We start from the raw sequence: 10,925 nt of genomic DNA on the forward strand, positions 1-10,925 counted from the left end.
GTTAACCCTCATCTCAGAACAGCCCCAAGTTATCATCCCAGGCATCTCCCTCCTGTTTTACAGATGAGGAATCGGAGGCGCAGAGGGATTAAGCTTATTTCCCACGGTCACCCAGTGAGGGTTGGGATTCAAATCTGGGTTAGCCGGACTCTGGGTCCGGTACTCTGTCCATTCTAGAACCCCGGAGAGTACTTGGGCTCTGAAACTGACTGAAATTTTGCTGGGGTGGGGAGGATTTCTTTTGTAGCCTGAAACTCTGTTCAGTGACCCGGGTTGCCGCTCTGACCACAGGTGATCTCATCTGTAAAGCGAGAACGGCGGGCCGCGGCCTGTCCGCTACAGCGGAGTACTGGCAGACCGAGAACATCTGTGGCCCTCCGGTCCCCGACCCGTGAGGGAAGCAGTTGGTCAGCCTTGGCTGTTATTCCAATCTGCAGAGCAGACAATCGAGAACTGTGTGCTTCGGGAAACCTTGCCACAGTGAGTGCCTTTAAATAAAAAACAAAGTGAGGGGCTGATGGAGAAACCAGGAGTCAAAGCCCTAATTCTCCCCCTACTCCAGTAATCCAGACTGAGACATAAACTCACTTCTATGATTTACACAAAGATATGGACCAGAACCACATGGAACGGGAAAGTGGGGGCTGCTCACCCTCTGCCCCTGAGGAGCATCCATCAAAGTGGGGCCAGTGCCCCTGCCTGGGTCCCTTTCCCTACGAGATCTCCCCAGCCTTGCTCCATGGTACCTGCCGGCCCCTCCCTGCCTTTGTGACTTCGGGGCACTTGACCTTTGGCCTGCTGGCAGCCACAGCCCTTCCCAGGCTCTCCAGCCTGGCCTGTCACCACCCACAGTTAAGCAGGACCAAAAAAGTCATCCTTCATCCCAGTAAGTACGTGCTGACATTTCCGCAGCAGCCACCGCTCGGTTCTCGGGGCAGCGGCTCAGCTGGCCCTCACATTTGCCAGCTCGTGTGTATATTTTTCTTCCCTGGGACTGAAAATAATTTCTTTAAACAAGTTCTGACTGGGGATTGCCTTCCTCTTTCTATTTAGAAAAGTTTGTGTTGCAATCCAGCCCTTGAAGGGGATAAATTGTGGGAACCTGGTGGGAAATGGGGATTTCTGTCTTCGTGTAAATAAAAGGGAGTTTGTCTGCCTTTCGAAGGCTTCCACAGCTTTTCAAGTGGTTTTACCCAGATTCTTAGGGGGTCCTTTGCATGACCAGATGGATGGGTTAGTGGACAATGAGGTATTTTTCTTATCTTTAACGTGAATTTGTCTCTGTGCTTTCTGTTTCTTATAGCACCAAACTATTTCACGCATACACCCCTCTCTGCCATCACTTTACCCCCAAGAGTCATCCCATAAGACAAATAATATTTTGGGGAAAGGAAGAAAAAAATCAAAACATCAAATCGATACATTGAAAAAAAAATCCAAATCCTGTGCAATTTGAAACCTTCCATCCAAGCTTATCAACCTTCCGTCCCCATGAAAGCCTTGGTTAGGTAAGTTTTCTTTTACCTCTTCATTCAAATACTGTTTGATTTTATACTTTGTGTTATACTTAATTGTTACGGGCAGCCTTCGTTTCAGTTCAGTAATCACCACACTTCATTTTGATTATTTATTTTAAATTTGCAATAGTATTTTTTTTACAAATGTAAAGATGATTTTCAACATGTTTTTGTTCTTTTTGTAAGTCTTTTTGTAACTCTTTATGTTCCAAATTTTTCTCCCTCCCTTTCTTTTCTTCCTCAAGAAAGCAATCAATCTGATATAGGTTAAATATGTCTATTAATTTTGTTTTTTGGACATATCATTGTTCAATCCATTTACATTGTGGCAGTTACTATGTATCTTGGATCTACTGACTTTTCTCTGCATCTGTTCATCTAGATCTTCCCAGGCTTCTCTGTATTCATCCCACATATCATTTCTTATAGCATAGAAATATTCTCTTGCATTTGTGTATCATAATTTGGCCATTCCTCAATAGATGGAGATCAACTTTGTTTCCAATTCTTAGCTATCACAAAAGGTGATACTGTAAATATTTTGCAGTATATGGAAACTTTTTTTCTTATTGATGGTTTCTTTTTATCACAGTGCCTGGCATACAGTAGGAATTTAATAAATGCTTAGTAATGGATTCATAAACCAAGTAATGGAGTCTCTGGGGCAAAAGGTACAGACAATTTAGGTCACTTTAGTTGTCTACATACAAATTACTTTCCAAAATGATTCTACCAGTTTACAATTCCACTAAGAGTATATTAGCAAGACCTACCTTTCCACAAGCTCTCTAAATTGTCACCTTTTTTGGTAGTTTTGGCCAAATTGCAGGGTATTAGGTGAAACTTGTTTTGATTTGCATTTCTCTTATCTTGGTTTTTGGAACTTTTTTTCACATTATTGGGAATGCTTTGTAGTTTTTCTTTTGAGAAATGGCTATTAGTCTTATTCAGGTTGAGAAATGGCTATTAGTCTTTTCGGTTTCAGGTAATCAAAATTAGGATTTATTTTTTATAATTACTTCAGCCACTTATTTGGCTAAAAAATAATTCCTTTATCCACAACTGTGACAAATGTGTATGATCTGTTTTTGTTCTATTTTCTTATGCTATGATCTTTAATATTAAGATCACATATGCATTTAGGATATATTGTGAAGTGTGGTATAAGGTATCGTTCTAAACCTAATTTTTGCCAAACTGCTTTGCAGTTTTCCCAGAAGTAGGAAATTTTTCCATAGATAATTCGTGGTTTTCACTTTACCAAATATAAGATAATTGAGTTCTATTGTTTTTTCATCTTTCTTGTCTAGCCTGTTTCATCAATCTGTCTCTCTGTTATTTAACCAGGACCAGATGGTTTTGATGATTGGTGCTTTAGAATGTAGTTTGAGGTCTGGAAGTGTTATTCTCTCTTCATCCTCAGCTTCTTTTTATCCTTTCCATTGATACTCTATTTTTTTTTTTTGTGAAATAAATTCCATTATTATTCTATCCAGTTATGTAAAGTGTTTGCTATTGTTGTTTAGTAATGTTCAGTCCTCTCACACTTTTTATGACCCTGTTTGGGATTTTCTTAGGAAAAATCCTGGAGGGACTTGCCATTTCCTTTTCCAGCCCATTTTACAGATGAGGAAAATAAGGCAAACAGGATTAAATGACTTGTTCAGGATCACATAGATAGTATCAGAAGCCTGGTTTGAACTCAGGAAGATGAGTCATCATGGCTCCAGGCCTGGTGCTCTACCTTTAGTCATCTGATCAGCATAGCATTGTAAGTATAAATTAATTTGGATAGTTTTGTCATTTTAATTGTGTTGGCCCTGCCTGTCCATGACCACTGAGTAGTCTTTCACTTATGTAAGTTGTTATTTATTTCTTTAAGGAATATTCTGTAATTGAATTGCCACCGTGGATATTTTTGGGGTGCTTTGGAAGGTTGATACTCAGATACTTAATGCATTTTATAGTTATTTCGAATGAGTAAGAAGGTAGGGAACATGTTTGAGAAGGAGCGAGAAAAGGTCAGGGCTGTGGTAAGGGACCTAGATTCAAATCCAGTAGTCTCTGCCTCTTTCTTGCTCGTGTTCTTGGACAAGACATTTCACTTCCTGGGGCTCTTTTCTTCATCAGTAGAATGAGGGGAATGGCCACTAAGGTTCCTCCTTACTATGAATCAATGGCTCTGTGATCAAACTTCCTAGTTATTGGAGCGAACCAAAGTTGGAATGGGTTGCCTTGAGAGGTAGTGAGCTCTCCTTCAGTGGGATGTCTCCAAAAAGACCGGAAGGCCATTTGCATGTTGGGGAGATGCTTTGGGGAGGACCTAGGATCAATAGCCTTAGCACCTACATGGTCTAGGAGGTCAAGTCCAACTCCCAAATCTGTGATTTGGTGATTCCTACTGGGGAAATGCAGAATGCTTCTTGGAGGAGGTGATTTTGGCCTTAGAGCTCTGCGTTTGCCCTCCAGGTCTTCCGAATCTGGCAGCAGCCTCCTTTGCAGACTCTCATTCTCCTTCACACGCTCCGCATTTCAGCCCAATCTTCCTCCTTGCCGTCCCTCCACTCCAAACCAACCACTGCCGCTTGCTACCTATGTAACCTCAGACAAGGCTCCAGTGGTCTGCTCCTTTATCGGTAACATAAGGGAGCTGGAAAGCCTCTGAGGTTCTGCCTCGGTCTCAGGCTTCCTGCTGAGTCTGTCCCATGGGATCCAAGGCCTTGGATACAGACAGGAGGTAATGTCTCAGGAGGCAGCTCCGGGCTCCTTGGGGCTCCACTCCTATGGGGATGGCCTTGTCAGAAGTCAGCAGAGTGGTCAGTGGGCTCTGTGCATCCTAGACCCAGCTCTGCTCTGGAAATGGGCCTCATACCTAGGCTCAAGAATTTCCAGGGGCTCCCTATTAGCTCTAGAATAAAATACAAGTCCCTCTGTCCAATCTCTTTTCCAACTCACTTGACAGTCTTCTGTTGGTCCCAAAGCATTTATAATGCTTGTGCTCTGTGCTACAGGCCAGGCCCCCTATACTACCTGCTCATCCTCCTCCATGTAACTCCTGCTCCTGCCTCTGGCCCAGGGTGTGCCCATTCCATGGCCCTGGACTTGGAGCTCAGCCTATGAACCTCCTCTTGTCCTGATTCTCGCTCCTCCGGTCCCTTCCTTCTCCTTCCCTGAATGACCTCGAGTTTTCCCGGTATAAATGCCATATATTTATCTGTCGAGACATCATCCTCCCCAACGAGCTGCTCTGTGTCTGTGTCCCCAGCTACCACTACCTGCCTGCCACCGAGCAGACCTCTGATGCATCCTGGTGCGTGAGGCTGGCCACGGTTGTGTCCCCGAAGACCATCAGCTCCATGGAGGCCGAGCTCTCACCCCAATTCCAGGCTGAAACCCCGACCCCCAGGATGCCCCGGACCTTCAGTTCCATGAGTGCGGATAGCGCGCCTCGGTTCGAGGCGGGGACCCCGACCCCCAGGATGCCCCGGACCTTCAGCTCCATGAGTGCGGATAGCGCGCCTCGGTTCGAGGCGGGGACCCCGACCCCTAGGATGCCCCGAACTGTCAGCTTCACGAGTGCAGAGATGGCATCTCGGTTAGAGGTGGGAACCCCGACCCCCAGGATGCCCAGGGCCGTCAGCTCAAGTGCAGAGAGCACACCTCGGTTCGAGGCGGGAGCCCCGGCGCCCAGAATGCCCAGGGCCATCAACAACACGAGTACAGAGATGGCTCCTCGGTTCGAGGCGGGGACCCCGACCCCCAGGATGCCCCGGACCATCAGCTCCATGAGTGCGGAGATGGCTCCTCGGTTCGAGGCGGGAACCCCGACCCCCAGGATGCCCCGGACCGTCAGCTCCACCAGCGCAGAGATCGCCTCTCGAATCGAGGCAGGAACCCCGTCTCCCAGAATGCCCAGAACCGTCAGCTCCACCAGCGCAGAGATCGTGTCTCGATTCGAGACGGGAGCCCCAACCCCCAGAATGCCTCGGATGCTGAATATCAGGACCTCTACCTGCCTTTGCTGAGGGACTGAAGTCAGGCTCAGTCAGGCCTTCCAGAGGCTTTGAGTGCAGGAGGCCCACGGCAGGCAGGGGCTGGCCCTGAGCTGAGCCCTGGAGGTCCAGCACCTCAAGCAGGAGGAAACCCTTCCCTAGCAGAGGCCGGGCCAGCTCCCCCGGGAGGATCCTCTGGCCAGCTTCCTGATTTCCTCCCCCACACCCCCTGCTCCAAGCCCCCATCTCTCCTGGGCCCCCGCCACTCGCTGAGTGGACGGTGAATCACTGGGGGAAATGACTGAACGTGCAAGGGAGGCCTTCAGAGGCGGGCCGGAGCCTGGGCAGGAAGGCCGGCCTCCAGAGGATGCCTTTGGGAGCCGGGCCAGGGGGCCTGGGTCACCCCTCGGGGAAGGGGGAGGAGGAAACCCTTCTCAGCTGTTTTTGAATTTCATTTCCAAAAAAATTGCCAGGATGTCCTTCCCTAAACAGGGATGTTGGTGCAGGGAAACAGAGGTGGGGCTGCCTCCGAGGGGGATGGGGTGTGGGGGGTGTGGGAGCCGGGCAGAGGGCTCCAGGGAAGAGAAATAAACAGGTTTCTGCTTCCACTCAGGCTCTGTTCCCTGGGACTTTCCAGACCATCCCTTCCTCCTGGCAAATTCAAAACCTGCCTAGCCAGCACTTATTAAGCGCCTACTGTGGGCCAGGCCCCCTGCCAGGTATTGAAGCCAGCCTGGTCCCGGGCTCCAGACTCACTTCTTCCAGGTGGGCCAGTCTGTGAGCTTCAGCTGCCCCGCCTCACTCAGAAGGCTTGGGACTGGAGGCTGAGGCAGCCCAAGGGCTTAGAGGGGCAAGGCCCTCCCTCCTGGGAAGGCCATGGCCCAAACATGCCTCAGTGAGCCCCAGGAAGAAGAAGTCATTAAGGGAAAAGGGGAGAGGGACAGAGGGAGAAAGAAGAGGGGAGAGAGAAAATGAGGAGGGGGGGGGAGAGAGAGATGGAGAAAGGGGAGGGGAGGAGAGAGGGAAAAGGGGACAAGGGGTGGGAACGAGAGAAAAGAGGAAATGAGGGAGGGAGAATGGGAGGGAAAGGGATGGAGAGGAAGAGGGAAATAATGGAAAAGGGGGGAGGAAGAGAAGGGAAAATAAAAGGATAGAGGGGGACAGAGACAAAGAGACAAAAGGAAGGGGAAGGGAGAGGAGAGAAAAGGACAGGGGAGAGAGGGATAGAGGGAGAGGAAGAGAATGGGGGAAGGAAGGGAGAGAAAAAAGGAAAGGGGATGGGAGAAAGGGAAAAGAGAAGAGGGAAGGAGAGAAAAGGAAGGACAGAAGGAGGGGAAGAAGAGGGAAAAGGAAAGAATGGAGGGAGGGAGAGAGGAAGGAAAGGAGGAAGAGACAGAAAAGAGAAAGGGACAGGGATAGGGAGACAGGGGGTCGGGATAGATGGAGAGAAAGGGAAATGAGGGAGAGAAAAGGACAGGGACAGGGACAGAGGGAAAGGGAGAGAATGGGGGAGAAGGGAGGACAGGGAAAAGAAAAGGATGGAGGTGAGAGATATGGGGGGAAGGCACAGGGAAGAGGGAGACGGAAGGAAGAGGGGAACACGGAGAGAGAAGGGGGGACAACAGAGGCAAACACTTCTCCTTCCTGTAAACCTGAGCTTGGGACGGTTTAATTCCTTTCCAAGGGACGGCCAGTCATGGTCATTTCGCAAACACAGTTCTGGAGCTTCTATATTAAAGCCAGAGGACTGCAGAGGGGAGGGGAAGGGAAGGCTTGCCTGCTGCCCCAGGGGTCCTGAGCCCCCATTACCAAGTGTTTGCAGAGCTCTGTCCTCCGAGTCCGAGCAGACTCCGTGTGGGCTCCTCCCTACAGCCCCGAAGGCGGCAGGGCACGGGAGTCTCCCTTTTAGTGGAGAAGTAACGGGGGGAAACGACCCCCAGGGTCACCCCCTCAGCCAGGACGCCAAGCCAGAACTTCCTCCAACCAGACTGAGGCGGGAGAGCCTCCACTTGCTACAGCCTCCTCCAGGTACTTCCTCCAGGCCCAATCCCGACCCGATGAGAGGCTGGGACTGGCCCCCAACCTTCCTCAGGCCTCTCCCAGACTCCTGGGCTGTGTTCTCAAATATTCCAGTCCTGGAAAGCAGAGGGGGATTTGGGGCCAGTCCTGAGAACCGGCCCTGCCCTTTCGGAGCCTCCCCCCGCCAGGGAAAGCAGGAGCTGCTGCCGGACCCCTCCCCATCGTGGTCCAGCTGTGGGAAGGATGCGCACTCACCTTGACTTTGACCCAGATGGTCTGGAAATGAGCATCCCAGGGGGACGTTCTGGGCTTTCAGGGGCGAGGAGTGCAAGGGGAGCCCCACGGAGCTCTCCAAATCGAGCTAATGGCCTCGAGCCCTGAAAGGTGGCGCTAGAGCTGAGGATCCCTGCTCTGGATATAAGGTTCTGAGAGAGACAGGAAGACAGAGACAAAGAAAGACAGAGACAAAGACAGATGTCAGGGCTGATACTAAAGGTACAAAGCAAGGGAACTGGGGGATGGCAGCACCTGAGACAAAGAAGATGGATAGATAGAGAGGAGAAAGGGAAGACACAGATGGATGGATAGATAGGGAAATGGATGGATGGACAGACAGACAGACGGATGGATGGTAGATGGATGAATAGAGCCTAGGGAATAGACCTGTGATTACATTAGTCTGGAGGATTCTCAGATGAGGAAAGTCCCTTTTCTCCATGCAGGCAGGACGACCTCTGTATCTCCTGTTATTAGTTGCCCAGGGCATTGGTCCAGACTTGAACCCAGGGCTGCTGACTCTTGAGGCTGGCTCGCCATCTGCTAAACTAGGCTGCTTCCTGTGGGTTAGATGGATGTGAATGATTCATGGTGTGCATCAGGGCTGTGTAGAACTCTCTTATAAGCAATATGTTCGGGAGGATTCTGAGAAGATGGCAGAGTAGATCAGTGAATTTCAAACTCTGCAGATTTCCTCCACAAACAGAACAAAATTGTGCCTCAGGACAAACAGACTGGTGAAACACAAAAAAGACAAGTTAGAGCTGGGGTTTTCCTGGGACAACCCAAGATGATCTGAAAAAAAAAAAAGCCCTGGGGTTGGGGCTGTGTGAAGTGCAGATATCTCCAGGCTAGCTCCTCAGAACCACCAAGTAGGGTCCCTGGGTTGAATTGGGTGTGGCTGGAGCCACCAGAGTAACCACAGAGACTTTCACTCTCTCAACAGTGAGGAGTCAGGATCTGAGTCCTGGCAAGCTGAGGGAACTTGATTAGGAGCACCAGGCCCAGCTGCGCTGCAGAAACAATGAGCACACAGGGAGTGCAGAGGCAGGGGGCAGGGGTGTCACTGGCCATGCTATGGGCGCTTGAAGCAGGGGGCAGCTCTTGGTTTGGGGTTCGAGGTCAGTGGGGAGAGCTGAGGTAAAACTTGAGGCACCATCTCCCCACCCCACACTGATACTTCTCATTAAAAATAAAAGAGGGCAAAGAAGAACCCAACCAGGGAAGCACTCCAGAGGACACTGAAGTAAAAAAAAAAAAAATCTACCTTAAAGATTAACATTAAATAGCTCCCTGCCCAAAGAGAATTTATAGAACTCACAAAAGAATTTAAAAATCAAACAAGAGACACTGAGAAAAAATTAAAATAAAAACCATCCAAGAAAAGATTATTTTTTAAAAATGTTAACCAACTAGAAAAGGAGATTCAGAATCTTAAAATGAAAGTAATTCTTTGAAAATCAGAATTGGAAAAAAAAAAGTAGGCAAGGAGAAGCCTGTGAAGCTATAAGACCAAGAAATAAAAGAATGAAAAAATAGAACAGAATGTGAAATATCTTACAAGAAAAACAGATCTAGAGAACAAATCAAGAAGAAAAAGTATAAGAATAATTGGATTACCTGAAAGCTGTAACCAAAAGAAGAACCTTGACACAATAATGCAAGGAATAATCCAAGAAAATTGTCCTGGAGTGATAAGAATGTAAGGGGAAGGTAGAAATAGAAAAAATCCACTGAACACAACCTCAAAGAGATCCGTTGTGGAAAACACATAGGAATATCATTGCCAAATTTTGAAATCCCCAGATCCAAGAGAAAATCTTGGAAGAAACAAGAAAAAAACAATTCAAATAGATTGGTGCTACAATTAGAATTGTACAGGATTTCTCAACAGCCACAATAAAAGACCGCAGGTCCTGGAATCATATTTACCAACAATCCAAAGAACTAGGCTTGCAACCAAAAATAGCATAGCCAGAAAAATTATCCATAATGTTGAATTTTAAAAATGGACTTTCAATGAACTTGCTGATTTTCAGGACTTTCAACCAAATCCAAACTCAATAGAAATTTTAACATACGAGAGCCAATATCAAATATCAATTTCAAGGAACTTAACATGGACAGATTATTTTTTACATGAAAATGTATACCATATGTTTAAGACTGACATCAGCAACTGGGTGGCTCAAAAAAAAGATTTATACAAATGAAGTGCAGAGAAAGAATAGACACAGGTATTAGAGGGGGCAGGAGGGCTCAAAACCTCACATCAGGAATGGCTTAAATAGACACATTACAAATGTACCATGAATCTCCATCATCTATAAAGAAATGAGGAAGAGTGGGCAGAGGGGGAAGCAAAAGGTCAGGGAAGAAGACAAGGGAGGGATCCATGGGTGGAAAGAGTTGAGTAATAGCAAGGCATGTTAAGGAGCAGAATTAAAGCAAAGAATTAGTAGGGACAGGAAAGATATCTGTGTGTGTGTGTGAGGGGAATAGTGGTATGTGTGTGTGTGTATAGATGCATGTATACATAAATATATCTTTACTTAACTATGACCTATTTGGGGAGGTGGGGGGATGAAAGGGGAGAAACAAAATACAATTTTAAAAAATACAGCAGAAAACAAAAGAACAACCTACAAGAAAATAAAGAGAAGATGGACATTCATGAATATAATTTCTTCTACTATTATAACTTGAACCATTAATTCATTGTTATATATCTTGAATTCTTCCCGATGTTCTGCTGGGCACATGACAATGTTCTTTTTTGTCCTGCTTTGTTTTGTATTGTCTTCCTTTTCTGTTTTTCTTTTTTTTTTTTTTTTTAAGAATCCTGGTTTGTTTGTTTTAATTAAATCAATAAATAGGACTGAGCCTCCATGAGGGCAGAAATTCTTTCTCCAAACTCTGTATCTCTCTGGCACTTACATCAATGTCCTACATCGACAGCTGGCACCTACACGGTACCTGGCATATAGTAGCTGCTTTATACTACTTGTTGGGTTGGCTTGGATTGGAATACATGTTTATTGAATGAATGTATGACTGAATGAATAACTGCATAGGGCTCTCCCGTTAATAAGCCCTTTCATAGACACGTTCCTCATAATAT

General features: G+C 47.1%; 1 protein-coding gene across 1 annotated transcript; it reads left to right on the forward strand.

Moving 5' to 3' along the window:
- Window positions 1–579: 579 nt before the first annotated feature.
- On the forward strand, window positions 580–6,043 carry LOC127547305 (proteoglycan 4-like). Its single transcript, XM_051974118.1, has 3 exons — window positions 580–886; window positions 1,304–1,508; window positions 4,783–6,043. Exons 2-3 carry the CDS (start codon window positions 1,492–1,494, stop codon window positions 5,540–5,542), a joined length of 777 nt encoding a protein of 258 aa, XP_051830078.1. The 5' UTR covers window positions 580–886; window positions 1,304–1,491; the 3' UTR covers window positions 5,543–6,043.
- The last annotated feature ends 4,882 nt before the right edge of the window (window positions 6,044–10,925 follow it).

Source organism: Antechinus flavipes, chromosome 2 (assembly GCF_016432865.1).
Source record: "Antechinus flavipes isolate AdamAnt ecotype Samford, QLD, Australia chromosome 2, AdamAnt_v2, whole genome shotgun sequence".
Lineage (NCBI taxonomy): Eukaryota > Metazoa > Chordata > Mammalia > Dasyuromorphia > Dasyuridae > Antechinus > Antechinus flavipes.